General features: G+C 42.9%; 1 protein-coding gene across 6 annotated transcripts in view; it reads right to left on the reverse strand.

The window, feature by feature from the left end:
* The window catches only part of PRKN (parkin RBR E3 ubiquitin protein ligase), a 1,375,032-nt gene that overhangs the window by 197,116 nt on the left and 1,160,490 nt on the right, over positions 1 to 17,426 (reverse strand). For all 6 annotated transcript variants that reach the window (XR_007128111.1, XM_047733473.1, XM_047733472.1 and 3 more), the window contains one exon: positions 13,298 to 13,359. Coding sequence is in view for 5 of the 6 variants with exons in the window: in XM_047733473.1 (XP_047589429.1) it covers positions 13,298 to 13,359 (62 nt within the window). In the remaining variant the exon portion in view is untranslated. The remainder of the gene's footprint in view (positions 1 to 13,297; positions 13,360 to 17,426) is intronic.

Consider the following 17,426-nt stretch of genomic DNA (forward strand, 5'->3'; position numbering starts at 1 on the left):
CAGGGAAACGGCAGAAGATGTGTCAGAGTTCTTGGGGGTCTGGGCTGTGTAGGTCCCTGAAGGCCACTAGCAGAAGTCTGGCTGCTATTCTGAGAGATATGGGAACCACGGGAGACTTTGGAGCTGTGGGGTGACATCATTTGACTAATCTTTTAAAGACAGCCATCTGGCTGAAATATTCAGAATTGACTCTCACGGGCAAAGATGGAAGGAGGACGCAGAGGAGCAGCAGGAGGTTTTCAGCAATCCACATGAGAGATGGCGATGGCCTGAACCAGCAAGCGAGTGGTGGAGGTGGGGGGGGTCAGCTGGATATATTTTGAAGGCAGAAATGGCAAACGTTTTTAGGCAAATTGGATACATGGCATGAGAAAAAAAAGCATGAACGTAATGTTTTCGTCTGAGAAGACAGAAGGACAGATAGACTCACACATACACACACACACACACACACACACACACAGAGAGAAAGTAAGAGATAGAGAATGAACTACAGAGAGATGGGAAGACATAAGAAAAATGGGTGTGTCTGCATATGTGTGAGTGTGCATGAGCATGTGTATGTGTAGGTTGGGAGTTGGGAAAAGGAGTCGTGATTTCTACTGTGCTCACCTGCAGTCTGACAAACTGCTACATGGTAAGATGCTGCGCAGCTAACCGAATATGAGTTTGGAGTTTAGGAGAAAGAATGGGTTGGAGATACAAATTTTGAAATCATACGTGCATGGAAGGCTGGGAGGAAAAGGGTTAGCATCAGACCTCCCATGTATTTTCTCATTATTCTGGCCCCAGGAAAGAAAGAAAGATGACTTGGTCAAATCCTTTTGCAAACATGCTAATGGCGCATCCATACAATGGCATTTACCAGAAAAGACTTCTTAACTATGGGATACATTAAGCAGGAAATGCTTCCGTGGTGAATGATTCCTCGAGTGATGAATGATGAGACAGTTTATATAATTGAGAGATTTCATGTTAATGATCATTCGATGAACTTCTGAGACCTCATTTATTAAGTCTGGCCTAGAGTACATACCGTAAGATGCTGAGAAATGACCCAGGACCATGCTAAACGACCCGCCCTTCTCTGTGCTTTGTGTGCGCCTCATTATTACCTGAATCCTTGAAGTTATTAGTAAAGCTTGACACAAGGCTACATCTATGATTCCTGTGAGTCTGATTTGACAATCCAACTCTGTGTTATCTCAGTAGTCATGAGGCTGGCTAAGACTATCTAACCTTTGTAGAGGAGAAGAGAAGGAGCCAGAAAAGGGGACTGAGAAGAAGCAGCTTATAAGGCAGGTGGAAAATGAAAAGGATATAGGTGTCCTGGAAGCCAAGGGAACAAAATTCTTCAAGGAGGGTGTCATGATATGTCTCAAGAGGTGCACAGAAGACAATTACTGAAAATTGGGTGGGGTTGGAAATGCAGATGTCACTGTGATCTTGACAAGAGCCATTTCAGGGGAGTCATGGAGCCAAAAACCTTAGCGGAGTCAAATGGAGTAAAGACAGAATTGGAGGAAAGGAATTTTAAGAGCTGAGAATGGGTCCTTCTTCCTGTAGGAGTCTGGCTGAAAAGGAGAACAGAAGCAGGGGCTAGCAGCTGAAAGGGGGCAGTGGGACTAAAAGGATTTTTTGAAACTGGAAAAATGATAAGCTTGTATGTTGAAGGGAGTGATGGGAAGAGAGGAGAGAGTTGATGATGTCATCTAGGAAACAAGCTCTGTCTTTGGGTAGGTGGAGGAGTGGGATCCCAAGGCTGAGTAGAATGGTTGGCGTGAAGAGGGAAAGCTGCCATCCTTAGCAAAGGAAGGAAGGCAGAGTATCTGGGCCTAGGTTCAGAGAGATAAAGGAAGTGTTGGAAAATTGAGAAGAGAAGAAACGTGTCAATGATCAGGGGAGAGGGAATGGAAGGAGGGAGCTAGCATTATTGCAACCCATTTGTGGGCAGAGGTTATGAACTGAAAGAAAAATTAGTCGTAGAATTTTATGTTTTTCTCCAACACCTGGCTGCAAAATACAGAGTAGGCAGGAAATTGGATTTAAGCCAGGTGGGAATTTGGTCAGACTTACATAAGAGACCAAGACACTCTTTAGTCCCTTCCAACACCTATGTGCATCCCTTCATGCAACTGTGAATGAACTCAATAAATATGTATCAAACCCCTCTGAGGTGCTCAGCTTGGTGCTGTACCACTGGACTGTTCAACCTTCATACCTTGGCCTATCCAAAATGGGTACAAAGTTCTAGTTTTCAAGATGAGTAAGTTCTGGAGATCTAATGTACAAAATGGTAATATAGTGAATAATATAATACACTTGAAATTTGCTAAGAAGGTAGGTATTTCAGAACTACAAGGCTTTTACTTAACATTTGCTATTTCACATCTGCATCTCCCTTCTTCTACATTGCTTCTTAAGAACACAGAGGATGATGGAAGAAAAAAATATTTCACACTAGCTCATTTGCTTGATCTCACACATATACAAAGATATTAGAATAACACTATCAATATCATTATGAATATGATTGCTAAAAACCTCACATATTTTCACAGGCTATACCATTTCTTCTGTCAAATTTTTCTAATAACTAGACTGCATCTATACTGCTGAAACATATGGCCATTCTATATTATGCTTTCTTTTTCTTAATTTTCATGTTATCTTGGGTCTAAACACACACACACACACTCCTCATGTTCACCACCAGTCCTTATGTTGACGTCTCTCCACTAATTCTGGTTGTCAGAAATGCATTCTCCAGTAAATTCCTCAGAAGGAGTGCATGGGGAAAATACTCACTTACATATGGGTGACAGTTCCCTTGGGGCCTTTATTCTTGAAAATAAGTTTGGCTGGATATAAAGTTATGGGCTCACAGTTTTTCCCCCTTGAGCACCTTTACTGTCTCATTCCATGTGTTTCTGGTGTAAGGAGTTATGGACAAGCCTGATGACAATCTGGTCTCTTTTTTTCCCTTTACAAATTGAATTGATAATCTTTTTACCCAGATGCCCAAAGGATTTTTTTTTTTTTTTTTTTTGAAACTGGTAGTTTTGTTAGACTGTATCTTGATGCTGGTCATTATTTGATCAATATCCATGATTTAAGGAAGCTGTATTGAATTTAATTTTCAGCATTTGCTCTATTTCCTTGCTTCAATGTGTTTCTTACAGGATTTCTAGTATATATATATATTGGATCTTCTTTACTCACCTTCTCCATCTGTCAGCTTCTCTGGAATCTGTCATCTCACTTTATTTTCATGTTTTAGAAGTTTCTTCTTTTTCACTTCCTATTTCTCTTAAGACAGTATCTGTTATTTATTTTTATTTGTATAATTTCTTAATCATGTTGTACCTTTTGAAATGGTTACTCTAGTTCCCACCCGACAGACAGTTTTCTTGTGTCTCAGGAGGTCATTCTGTTTTCCATTCTCTGTAACCTCTTCACAACTTTGTATGGGATTTAACCTTGCTTCTTCCTGTTGCACAGTTATATGTGAAATCCATTCTCCTGCAACTTTAGAAACAAGTAGGATCCAGCATAGCTCTTGGTGGCTCTAGAACTTCTTCTTCTGGTGTGTGGAGCTCCTTTCTATGATCTCCAAGCTCTGCTGCCTCACTTTTAACTGGATTTTCTCTTTCCTCATCCCCTTTTCTATTCCAAGCACGTTTCTGCTCAATGTGAGGCCTTGACTTGAAAGAGATCTTTTTTTTGTTGTAGGATGAATTAACGAAATCTAACTCCTATGAGCACCAATTAATTAAATACTTCCAACAAAATAATCAATGGCAATGGGAATTAATAATAGTGATGGAGGATGGATTTCTGTTTTAAATAAATGGCTCTCAAGCAATTGGCTATTTTCTGTTTTAACGAAATATCCCCTATCTATTTAATTTAGTGAAGCTATTTTACTACTATGAGGATAGCTTTTATCTACGAAGAAGTTAACCTATGGACAAAGTCCAATAACGCTTTAGAAATTCTTGCTGACTGCATTCATAGTGGCCTCAGATACTGACAAAATGTGGAATTATGTTCTTCCTTCCATTCATTAGCTAAGGAATTTATAAAAAATGACTTTATTATAGTCATCCTATTTGCAATACACTCAAGAGAATTTGAGCATGCAATTTCTTTTCTAAAGGAAGACAAATATTTTAACTTATATACTGTAATTTCCGATAATTAAAAAGTACACATATCTGAAATAAAACCTATGCTTATTGAGTGCATTACTTTTTTTTTAACCACGAAATTTATAAGAACAAACATTTGACCTGAAGACAGTAATGAGTTAGTATTCACAGAAAGATTCATACCCTAAGGAAAGAAATTAGACATGTAATTATCTGTAAGTCATTAGAGATACTTATTTGATTCCCTTCAAGATAGGGCCCACATTTCCATGGATTCCTTTCAGCCACTTACTGGCACGATGTTGAAAATACCGTTGAAAAAAAAAAAAAAGAAAAGAAAAGAAAAGAAAATACTGTTGAAAGACCCCGACTATATATTTACTAGGGAGTTGAAACAAATCAGCACTAAGTAGAGCAGAATATTCATCTATATTCATCTAAGTGCAAAATACACACAATTGGTAAAGTGATAAATGGGCCCCAATCATGGAAAGTGAGCAGATTCTGAAAAATTCGTACTACTTGTGTCATATTTAAAGGCTTTCTTCACTTGTCAATAATGGTGAGCATTTTATGAACAGAACTGAAGGAATGTGATTAATTTGTAATGTGTATTAACTCTGTGTAGAATCTACTCTCAGGTGAGCTCAAAAGAAATAAATTCTCTAAAAATCCCTTATTTGTTGTTTGTCTTTGGATTCACGGTGAATGACTGTGTATGCACCTGTGTATGTATAGACATTCATCCTAACCTACCAACTAATGCTATTTAAGCTATTAAAACTAGTTTGTCAATTTATAGATATATTTTCATAAAATGGATAATCCACAGACAGATGACTGAGATAATTTAGAGTCACAACATGATGTTCATAAACATTTTTGAAAATAAATATTAATATTAACAAAAGGCATACTACTTTGCCCCTAAGGAAAAAAATTTTGAACATTTCTTGTATTTCATCAGATTATAGTGAAAATGCATTCCATTAGCATGACCTATCTAGGTAAAAATCTCAACTCATCGCTATGGCTTATGTTTTATTTATTTGAAGAGTAAATTACTCAGTCTTTGTGTGTATGCTCATGTATTCTGCTAAGAATGGAAAAATTTTTTTTTAAAGTACAAAGTTCATAGAAGTTTCCATAAACTGCTATTTTAGGAATCTGAATAATGAATCATGGGAGAGTACAATCAAGGAGAGGTTGTATTTTGGTGGTCTGTAGGTAGGTAAAGAGTTGAGTTGGGTGGAATATTGTTCTATAATGAAGCAAGAGTCACAGGTTCAAATCTCACACGGGCCAGCTAGCTTCCTCTTTCTTACTGGCTATTGACTGCTTGCTAAAGACTTGTGGTCACTCGAGGGGTCGGGCTGGGAAGGACCTGCACCTGACTATCCTGCACCACTGGAAAACCACCCGAAAGACCTGTGTGGGAAGACACAGACCTCTTCGTCGTGATATTGGACTTGCATGCTTTCCTAAGAAAATAAAGCAAAAAGGAACCTGAATTTTAAAAACTGCAGAAAATCTGAAGAAAGCAATACTAGGTAAATCTAAAATCTGAGAAAACTGGCAAATGTTCTGTCAAAATGAGTCACAGCTTGTCAGCAGTCCAGGAGATCTGTGGCAGCTTTTCAAATTCTCTGAGCAGGGAAGGAGGCTGTTTTTGTTCTGCTGTGGAATTTTCCAGAGCGTCCTTTTGGGGGCACTCAGGTACAGCTACAAAACAACCCCTATATAGGCTGGGGCCTGTCTTGCTTTCTGATCCCTAAATTCTGGCTTCTGTGAAGTCTTAGCCACAAGCACCCAGGGATTCCCTCCCTGGGTCCTCTCTCTGAAACCCGAGTGGAGGAGAGAAAACCCCATCAGAAATACCATTTGCTGAACTACTACTCTGTGCCAAGCAACTGTGCCAACACTTTGCCTGTGCAGCTCATTCTCTGTCTACTCTGGAGACTAAAAGAAGAGGCCACTGAGTTACACAGAAGTTCAGTCCTTTGCTGACCTTCACACAGGCAGGACAACCCCAATTCCAAATCAGAAATCAGGGCTATGGCTCCAAAGAACACCCTTTCCCCAATACCAAGCTGTGTCCACTTTTTTCTCTTTTTCCCTTTTTATTAAAAAAACAAACAAAACAAAACAAAAAAACAACCTTTTTTTTTTTTTCCAGCTCACTCTCATTCATCTTTTAGAAAATAATGAAAAACAGTTTATTATGAAATTTCCTCTTTGGATAAAAAAAATCTCAAATAACTTTATAGAGAAACACACATTTATCATGACTCCATTTCTCCTTGCTATGCAGAGGATGCTCTATTTTCTGTACGTATTAGAATTTAAAACAACAACAACAACAACAACAACAACAAAGCTTGTTAAATTCTCAGTAACCTTAATCTTATTTTTCCTCACAACAACAACAAAGCTTGTTAAATTCTCAGTAACCTTAATCTTATTTTTCCTCATTTGCAGGTAGGTAGCCCTGAGGGAGTTGGTGACAGCCTCTGTGGGCGTGCCTGCCACATTGCTGTTTGTAGTCTCTGTTCTGTTGCTAATAATGTTTTCTTTATCCCTGGACATCTGTCATCGACTGATGAAGTAAATTGGCTAGAGAAAGGGCTGGACCCTGTTCACTGCATAGAGAAAACAATCATTAGGATGGCTGAAATCAGATATAAGGAGAAACCAGATCAAACAACACCTGCAATATAATTGGAGCAACGGACTGTATCCTAGGTTGCAATTTATTAGGTTTTTTTAAAAAACATTTTTAATTTGTTCTGTTTTTTCAAAGTAACTTCTACGCTCAATGTGGGGCTCAAACTCATGACTCCCAGACCAAGAGTTGCACGCCCCACCGTCTGAGCCAGTCTAGGGCCATGAAGATTTTGCTTTTTCAGATGTTCCTGATGACATGATGTCAGGAAATATTTCAACGTCCAGTGGTTGTGGAATCTTCCAGAAAGGAGGTCAGAACCAATCAGCTGCTTTATCCCTTTTCTCTTCTGTGGCCATGGCAGTGCCCCCAGGAGGGCGGGGCTATGAAGGTGGGTTCCTGTGGACTGTTTTCCTCACAGGAGCTTTTTGAGTGAATGGGATTCCAGAGACTTCTGGAGGTTTTGCAAACAGGACGGCTAAGCACAGGCTGTTGATAAGGGCAGTCAGCAGAGAGCGGGGGGCCCATGGACGCATGGTACTTACCCTTTACTACAGTCCCTGAGAAGCAGGCTTGAGCAGTACGATTGCTGGCCTCCAAACTCAAGTGTGTCACCTTCAGAGGAAGGGGACTTGTCTCTGACTTCCTCAAGAGGCACCTCAGTGCTCATCACCTCCCCGACCCGCTCCCTGTCTCTTCCTGGGCTTTCCTTTCCTCAAACGCATTTTCAAATGTTGGGGCTCCTTAGGGTTCACATGGTTCCTGGTCTTTTATCTCCTTTGGCAACTCCCATGGATTTAAAATACCAGCTGCCCAGGGTGCCTGGTAGGCTCAGCTGGAACAGCATATGGCTCTTAATCTCAGGGTCATGAGTTCAAGCCCCATGCCGGGTGTAGAGATTATGTAAAAAAATAAACTTAGAAAAATAAAAATAAATAAAATAAAATACTGTCGGCAAGTCAGAGACTCCACATCTGTCCCTCTATCTCTGACCCCTGACCTCTGTTTCCTCTGAACTCCAAATCACACATCCAAATCCCGACTTGCCTCCTCAGTGCTTCGAGCCTATCACATCCGCTCAGACTTGGGCCCCGGATTCCTCACCTCTGTCTTCCCCTTCCTACCATCTTACGCATCTTGGTAAGATAAAACTGTAGGACTCCTTCATTTCCCTGACCCACAGCTAATCAACCCCTGAGACCTTTCATCCGACCTCTGAATGGTCACTCCCCTCTCTTTCCTCTGACAACTGTCCTGATCCAGATGCTATCCATATTGGACCAAGACTGACATTCTTGAAATGTAATTTGGTTAATGCCCGCCCCCTGCTTAAACTTAAATTCAAGAATTTCCCATTGAACATAGAATTAAATTCAGATCTTGAGCATGGCCTACATGGTGTGGATGGTTTTCATTTTTCATCACTGTCCTCCTTGATCATTATCTCCCGGCCACATTGCTTTCATTTAGTGGCTTGAACAGAGCAATCTCCTCACCTCTTGGGGGTCACTGAACATATGCTTCCCTCTGTTTCGAATGTTCTTCTATCCCATACTGAGATCCCAGCTCAGCAAATACTGGTGCCATCTCAACCTTGAAGGTTCACGGTCCCTTGGCTCCTTATTCAAAATAGGTTAAATCTCAATCACGGTTTTCATCTTAGCCTTTATCATGATTTGTTTGTGTGAGTTCCTTGTTTACCATTTTATCTAACACTAGCACAGCAATAGAACAAAAAAGGTATTCATGAAATGTTTGTTGAATAAATGAACTTTGTTTCCTGAAAATTCTGGTGATTGAAACTTAGGTGGGGGAAGCTGGTGTAAATTCAGGTACTTCTGAAACTTAGTTCTTCTGAAGACTCTCCTAGCCCTATGGACTGATGACAGATATCACTCCTGGTGGGCCTTTTTTTTTCTCTTAAGGCTCACCTTGAACTCTGGAGTCACTTATGACCTACTATGTGATAACATCTTTGCCAAGTAGGTTGGACTTGGGGGCATGAAAGGTGCTTCTTGAACATGAATTATAAAGACAAGTCACAGGGCCAAGAAGCTAAAGTAAATGGGTCATGCTAAACTCCAAGGAGTTTTCACTGTATTTTTATTTTAGGAAGGCAAGTTATTTATAGTGTGTAATGATTTATTTTTAATCTAGATCCCCCAAATCAAATGCCTATTAGGGACTGATGAAAATGGAAAGGAATCTACATATGAAGAAATTAGATGACTGATAAGCATCTCCACCATCCAGCAATGGATTCAGTAATTAACCAGTATCTGTGTTCATCTTATCAGTTCACTTTAAGGTGCACATCACATTTATTCTATTGCCTACTTTGTTGTACTAGTTCAGTCTACTAATTGAATAGAAATAATGTCAATAGTATTTAAGTCAGAAACATTTTAGTATAGCACTTACTATTTGCAACTCACTTTGCAATCCTATTTATTTCCAAAAACTCTAAGAGATGACTGACCATTTCTCTTCCTTTTCTACGAATGGGAAAGTCACATTAGTGAGGGAATGAAATGATGTGTCCAAGGGCACTTATAACACACACTCATATAAAGTTTCTTCTCATCAAGTGATAAAAGTTGCCTCCAGCATCCAGAGAGAGCCTTGACGTTTCATCTGCTCCCAGAGAGGGAGAGGCCACCCTACTCCAACCCTCAGGAGCTGGTGGGGCTGGACTGCTCGGCTTTCTCTCCTGAAACTCAGCTACCATCTGCCCTGAGGCCACTGTCATGTATCATCAGGACAGAAATGTCCCAGACTGGCACATCTGATTTGTATCAGTCCCTAAAGCAGTCCCTGGCTCCCCTGTCCTTCTCCCGTCTGATGTCCACCCCCCTACACAGCTCTGTGCATCCCTTTGCCCTACTTTGTCCTCGAGCTGCCCGACTTCTGCCCCTGTGCTGGGGAAGCCAGGGCTGGCATTAGGAACCGCCCTGTGACTCCAATCCACTCCCAAGGTTCTCTCCTGTTCTCCCTCACTGAAACTGGCTCCTGCCCTAGGACACCCCCACCCTGGCCGCTCCCACACATTTTCTGCACACTTTGTACCACCAAGCATTGCTCAGCAACGCTCCAGTCGAAGAGTTCTCTTCTCTCCTGGCACCAGCCCTCCAGCTGTGAACTTGAAACCATCAGTCTCTACCGGGCGCTCTTCCTCTGTCTGCGGGCAGCTCCTGAGCCCCACCCCTCAGTCTCTCTCGCCCCCATTTCTCGAAGTTTCAGTTGGTGACTCACCAGAACTCTCTCCAAGTTGGCTCTGGTGACAATTCTGGAGGGTCTCAGTGTCCGCACGGGCCACACTTCCAGCACCCCGGCTCCCCAAGTCTGTGACCTCAACTTCTGCAGTCAACTTTTCCTCCATCCTGAGCTGGCCATCAGCACTCCCGGCCTCCTCTGATCCCGCCATTGCCAGTCCCTGCATCCCTCCACAGACCAGACATCAAGGATCTCATTCTTTGGCCAACACCTACTTTCCCAGCTAAAGCTTCCTAGTCCTTGAACTCCAAAAACTCTTTGGACCCACTGGGACCTGGAACCAACAGACCAACTACCTTTCCCAACCCTCCCTCTTCTCATCCCACCTCTCTGCTCTCCTAGCGGAGAACCAAACTCTGAGTTAAACCCAACTCTGTGTTTTCTGCCCCTGTGTCTACACAGTTGAATGTGACAGAAAGACACCAGGCTGATGGATCTCACTCCAAACTCATTTAGTTCCTGTTTATTTACTCCCTACCCTCCTAAATGACAATTTCACTACCCTTCCCTCTCCTGGGAAAGCTCCCATCTCCACTCTCAGCTGCCAACTTTGCTTCATGTTTCACTAAGAGGAGCACCAGCAGCGATCACGCTGCCTATTCAGCGGTCCCCACTGCCACCAAGCTGAGCTGTCTGTCCTTGTGTCTCAGCAGAGCCTCCACTCAGTGGTTGTGAGCCAGGACATTGTTCCTGATGGCCTTTCCTCTCCCCTGCATCACCAGCCCCGCTACTCCTCTACAGAGTCATCCAATCGACCCATAAACATGCCTCAGCTTTTCTTATAAAAAAAGAAAATGATCTCAATTCCACATTTCCCCACCCCAGCTGCCTCATTTCTTGGCTTTCCTTTACAGCCGAATTCCTCAAAAAAGAAGTTCCTGATATTTGCTCTCTCCCATTCCTCTTCCTCCTCTCACATGAACCCAACTCAAGCAGGCTTTCACTCCCACCATTTCCTGGTCAAGGTCACCAATGACCTCCAAGTTTCAAATTCCAGTGTTCATTTCTCACCCAGCTCCTGCTTGGTTTCACGGAGCACGGATGATCAGTCTTCCTCCCAGAAATACTTCCTGCCTTTGTCTTTCAGGGCACACTTTCCTGGATTTCTTCACACTTTACTCCAACCACACCTCGCATTGTATAATGCTTTTTATGTGAAATGAGCATTATAGAGCCTCACTCCAGAAATTCTGTCCTTGCTTTATTCTCTCTCTGGAAAGCTCCTTTCCCAGACATCACCAGATGCTTTCCTGCATGCCCTTCAGTCCTCATCCACAAATCACCTGTTCAGTGAGGTTCTTCCTGACCACCTCATATAAAATCTCACCTCTTCCCCCTGCTACCACTATCCCCTTTTCGGTTTTATTTTCCTTCATGGCCATAAGAACCACCCAGTATAACGTATATCAAACATGTCTGTGCGTATATAGCATAGCAGTTTTCCACTGATAGGTATCTCTTTTCACTCCTATACCCCTATAACCAAGAATGGTTTATAGCACCTGAGTAGGTGCTCGGTAAGTATCTGCTGAATGAAAGGAAAGAAGAAAGGAAGGAAATGTGTTTTTTTTTTTTTTTTTCAGGAAATAAAGATCAATATTGCTGTGGTATACCGCGTCTCCATGTTGCATAACTAATCAGAGTAGTATTGATTTTGATTATGGCTCGATTAAATTTCTAGGAGAATGCAAAGTGGCCTGACTTGTATGCAAATCTGAGATGATTACAGTTGGCTTCTTTCCCTACTAATCACCAATGACTCTAACACAAATAGGGAAATAATTTGCAAATATTAGTACAAGTTAGAAGAGAAGGCTCCATTATCTGAGCAGAAATGTCAGGGCGACAATCAGTAATTCTTACTATAAGAAATCTCTCAGGCTTTCACAGGAAAATGGCTGGGAGATGCATATGTTTTCCTAAATAGGTATGTTTGAGGGAGTCTGTTATTAACTCTTACCTGCAATGGAGGGTAACTGGTTTTGCCTATATTTGAATAAACACTTAATGCCCGTTGAATTCTGCAATTTGCATAATGAAAATACTAAGAAGACACCCTAAAACCTGTTAAATCAAGGAACTGGAAGTAATTCTAGTTTTTTATCCTCCCAATTAACTCCTTTCTGGTTTTAATCTAATATTGGACACAGGCATCCAACTTTGTAACATATATATACCAAAGGAAACACACGGACCACAAACTCATCAACAAAACTCATCTTCCTTTGCACGTCCCCTGGTCAAACATGGCAAAGGTGACCTTTGGGGGTAAAAAGCAGTAAGAGAGGGCGAGGTAGGTCATGCCCCGAGTCGTCAACTATTTGGTGTGAATATTTCAAGAATAACTTGACATCAAGATTTAACAAAATACTGCAGAAGCTGTAATTCTATACAAAGGTTAAGAAATTTATTTGTAGGGGCGCCTGGGTGGCTCAGTGGGTTAAAGCCTCTGCCTTCGGCTCAGGTCATGATCCCAGGGTCCTGGGATCGAGCCCCACATCGGGCTCTCTGCTCAGCGGGGAGCCTGCTTCCTCCTCTGTCTCTGCCTGCCTCTCTGCCTGCTTGTGATCTCTGTCTGTCAAATAAATAAATAAAATATTTAAAAAAAAAAAGAAATTTATTTGTACACAGCCGAAGTGTGTGTTGTGTGTGTCTGTGTGTGTAATTTGGCCCCCTGAATTATTTACTTAGCACATCTATTTAAAATCGGACATCTCCCTGGGCCCCACAGTACTTTAACGGGCCACCCCGTGTACATATGTAAGTTACACGGTCGCATCCATAGAGAAAGCTGTTGCGGCGACATACGGAGGATGTACGCCAAGTGCAAAGCTCTGGTGACAAGGGCCGCCTGGCACCCTCACCCACAGCCCTCACATCAGGGCCGTCTGTGACGACGGGTCTCTGAGGCCTCACGGAAGTGGACACTCACCTGTTTGCTTCTCTGCCACTACCCGTGCATGCTTACTGCCAGCTTCCTAAGCTGCAGCGCCCTGGCGGCTAGCAGATGTACCAATTAATCACCTGTCAGGTCTGATGGGTAGAAGAGGGGGAGAGTGTCCTCACACATACCCGCGGCGTGGCTTTCTTCCCCACTTTAGGGCGCCAAGGGTCAGGAGACATACTCTCCCTCCCTGGAGAGAGCCCAAACTGTCTCATTAGTGTCTATCTTTCATGACACACCGGCGCTGCCTTTGAGAGGCTGACTCACCTGCTCTTCTCCAAGAATCCTGAAGTGATGGAGCTCTTTAATCAAGGAGCTGGGGCAGCCAGCTGTTGGAGAGAAGAATGAATCACAAACACGTTATTCCTATTCCGTGCGGCAACGTGTCCTCACATGCAGTTATGACTAAGCCACCAGTGTTGCTGGGGAGGACACAGGGGCCCCTCCGCACAACACATTCTAACCAACCATGCAAAAGCCATGCCTTGGAGGGAGCGGTGGCTGCTATCTGGTCCCCCCACTGTGATGCTGGAGCTGCAGGTGAGTGTGGCCAAGCCTTTTCTCCCTCCTGATGGTGACCTGGCCTTTGTGGGGCTTTAGGCTACCCTGTCATTTCTCCCCAGCACATCACTTGTTCCTTATAGAGAGCCAGGATTCTGTGGGGCTGGAGGGTGGAGTCGGTGAGTATAGGTTCGTTGTGTTTATTTTATCACATCTTGTTTCCTTGCTCTGCGGTGGGCGGGGGAGCGGGCTGCACAGAGAGGTAAGAGGGAAGATGGGGCAGCTGGGTACCACATCTCCTTTTTTTTTTTTTAATGATTTTATTTATTTATTTGACAGAGAGAAAGCAAGAGAGGGAACACAAGCAGGGGGAGTGGGAGAGGGAGAAGCAGGCTTCCCTCTGAGCAGAGAGCCCGATGTGGGGCTCGATCCCAGAACCCTGGGATCACGATCTGAGCTGAAGGCAGTCGCTTAACAACTGAGCCACGCAGGCGCCCCTGGATACCACATCTTCATGGGATTTGGTTGTAGTTTAGAGCCTTGCCTAGTTCTTCCAGAGACTCTGTCAAGACCAAAAGGGTCCTGTCTTTCTGTCTGGAAAGGGGCTCTTATGCAAAGGACTTGGGAAGACAGGCAGGATAGTCAGGACGGCCGTGACCTTCCAGTGACCCAGTCAGTAGGAGTCTCTTCGGGCTTTCCCATTTTCTTTCTCCAGTTATAAGAAGAAATAAGCCAATAAGTTATATATACGCACACCAACACATGCTTAGTTGTCATTTAATTATGGTCCATCCCTGTCCTTTTAATTGAATAATTGTACATATTAGTTCGTAGTCATTTATAATATTAACTCTAGTAACAAATTTGATATAAAAGCTCATTTCTTGGGGCACCTGGGTGGCTCAGTTGGGTTAAAGCCTCTGCCTTTGGCCTCAGGTCATGATTCCTGACCTGGGTCCTGGGATCGAGCCTCACATCGGGCTCTCTGCCCAGCAGGGAGCCTGCTTCCTTTCCTCTCTCTCTGCCTGCCTCTCTGCCTACTTATGATCTCTGCCTGTCATAAATAAATAAAATCTTTATTAAAAAAAAAAAAAAGCTCATTTCTTAGATACAATCTATGGATTGCACAATCTGTTGAAGCTTCTACTAAGGAATAGGGTTATATGCAAAATGCCCCAAGGCAGTAACTGTGCTATTGTTCATGTTACTCAGCACTGAGTTGTAAGAATGACGGGAAGTACCTAGAACATCTGTCTGGGGAGAGCAGGCTTAGGAAGGAGGGCGTTGCCATCTTCGCTGGGATGAAGGAATTATCCTTTGCAAAAGATATTATATTTGTGGTTTATTCTAGAAGGTAGGGTTAAAACTAAGAGGCAAAAATGACAGCAGTATAACTCGGTTCAACATAAAGAAATTTCTAACTTAAGAATGGAATACATTGCCTGATGAGCTAGTGACTGTAGGTTTTCAGACACAGGCTAAATGACTATTTCTGCAGGATATTGTAGAGGTGAATTTGACCAAGTCCGTTCCAATTCAGAAATTCTGTGGTTATGTAAAATGGTGAAACACGGTTTTGGTGTTTGATGTTATATTAGACACAGTCTTTGATATTATAACATTTCATACTTCGTGAGAGTGGTTTACAAATGCTCACCAAAGTAGTACAATAAAGAGTTTAAAAAATATAAACGAAATCTAAAGAGGCAATGTCACCACCTGAAAGCAGACCGAGAAAATAAATGAAAATCCTGAGATGAGTATTTTGGTGAAAAACACAGTATGTTAATTGCTTGCGGCACATCCAGTGCTATAAAGAAGGGAAGCTAGACCCTTGACATTAGGACTGTGTTTGTCCAACTGGATGCCACGGACATGTGGTCTGAAAGTTCTTTTTGAGATGTTCATATCAGAACTGCTATTCTGATAATTATCTAAACCATTAGGAAAAGTCGTGCTGGATCATTAGTTGGCCACGATTCAACTAAAAATTATGGCGGAAGTTCAGCCTCCTCTCAGTTCTAGAGTTTAGATCATCTTGGGAACAAGAGGTTCAGTGAAACTCATAAGGAAAGAGCAGAGGCAGAATTCCAGGGATGCATTCCCAACAAGCAGGGGGCCCACGGTCTGATGCCAAGTGTAGGAGGTTCACATGGGCACGGCCCCATGGGAGCATTGGCGTGGGCACACGCAGATCAGGGGAACGTAGCCAACCAGCCAGGGCCTTGGTTGCATCCCAGGGAACAATTTAATTTCAGTAAAATGCCAGCATCTGGGATATGAAATTCACAGAGTTAACTAGAATACTTTGGTTTTGTCCTTTTATTTATATTTAATTTACTAATTTTCATTTGGGCCTTCCAGTTGTATAAGCATAAAATGTTTATATCTAGACATTTTTAAGAGAGATTATTTTACAAAATTAATTTTCTTCAACCTTGGAAGTTTTAGAGGATTTTCTAAAACATTGTCCTTCATACCCCTCAAACTTGAGAAAAACTGATCTAACGTTAATGCCAGGTAAAATAAGGACCAGAATTTAAAATTACCCTGTCTTCAGGATTTGTATTCTAACATTCTCCTAAGACGTAACTACAAGGATTGATGTCAATGAGAGTTCCAATATAAACATCTCTCACAGAAGACTAGATAACTACCCGGAACACCTGGTAGGTGGAATAAAATATAATAAACAAGGACAGATATGGCATCAGTTAGAAGGGAAGACGTGTGAGGGGATCAAGATATTGAAGGGACCACGGGAGGGGCATCTGTAACTGTGCTCACCACAGGAACAGCCGTGTGGGAAATGGACAGACACAAACTTCCCGTGAAGGCGCAATTCAAAATCACAAAACTAGAAACATAAGACACACAGAGAATTCAGTCTTGTGAGGAGGGTAGAGGCTCCAGGAGGAAGAAAGACCCTGGCAAAGAAGGATTACACGGTGATTGCTGTGAATGGTGGTGCCGCACTCTTGGTTCCTGCAAATTCCTCACACAGAGCCTGCACGCACATGGCAGTGGGTCACCCTCCGGAGCCGTGGTTGTCTCCCTGGACCAGTCAAATCCTCACAGTGCTCGGCATCCTCTGCCTTCGGGACCCGAGGGGAGATCTTTCCTCGAGATGATGGAGAAAAGGCTCCTATTAAAATGTGCATATGGTGGGGCACCTGGGTGGCACAGTCTGTTGAGTCTCCCAACTCTTGGTTTTGGCTCAGGTCATGACCTCAGGGCAGTGAGATGGAGTCCTGGGTCAGGCTCCATGCTTAGCACGGAGTCTGCCTGAAATTCTCTCTCCCTCCTCCCCTGCCTCTCCTGCTCCTGTTCTCTCTCTCTCTCTCTCTCTCTTTTTTCTCTCAAATCAATCAATCTTAAAAAAAATGTGCATGTGGTACATCATGCCACCGTTTCTTAGGGTTTCTGTCCCACAAAGAAGGTAGTGGTCTTTGATGTCCTCTGTCGCTGGCCCCAGCACTGTCTCTGAGCCCTCTCTCTCCCTCCTCATTGCACTGAGACCATGACTGCCTGCCACTCCTGACCACCCAGCAGGCTCCTGTCTCCAGCCGTTTGCGCTTGCCGCTCCCTCTGTCTGGAGAGCTCTTGCCCCGACATCTGTATGGAAGACTCCCTGCCTCCTTCAAGTCCTTTCTCAAATGTCACCTTCTCAGTGAGAATGTCTGGGGCAGCCTGCATAAAACTGCAGCCTGTTTTCACCCGCACACACTCCTCTCACTGTATTTTCTCCAGAACAAAACCATCTTCTAATGCACCCTACACCTCGTGTCCTTTAGTTTCTGTCACCTGCTGCTGAAATGTGAAGGTGACAAAAAAATTAGAAAGTGGATGTATTGTTAATAATATTAATGGCATTTCTACATCTAATGATGGCTGC

This window comes from Lutra lutra, chromosome 6, assembly GCF_902655055.1.
Source record: "Lutra lutra chromosome 6, mLutLut1.2, whole genome shotgun sequence".
Taxonomy (NCBI): domain Eukaryota; kingdom Metazoa; phylum Chordata; class Mammalia; order Carnivora; family Mustelidae; genus Lutra; species Lutra lutra.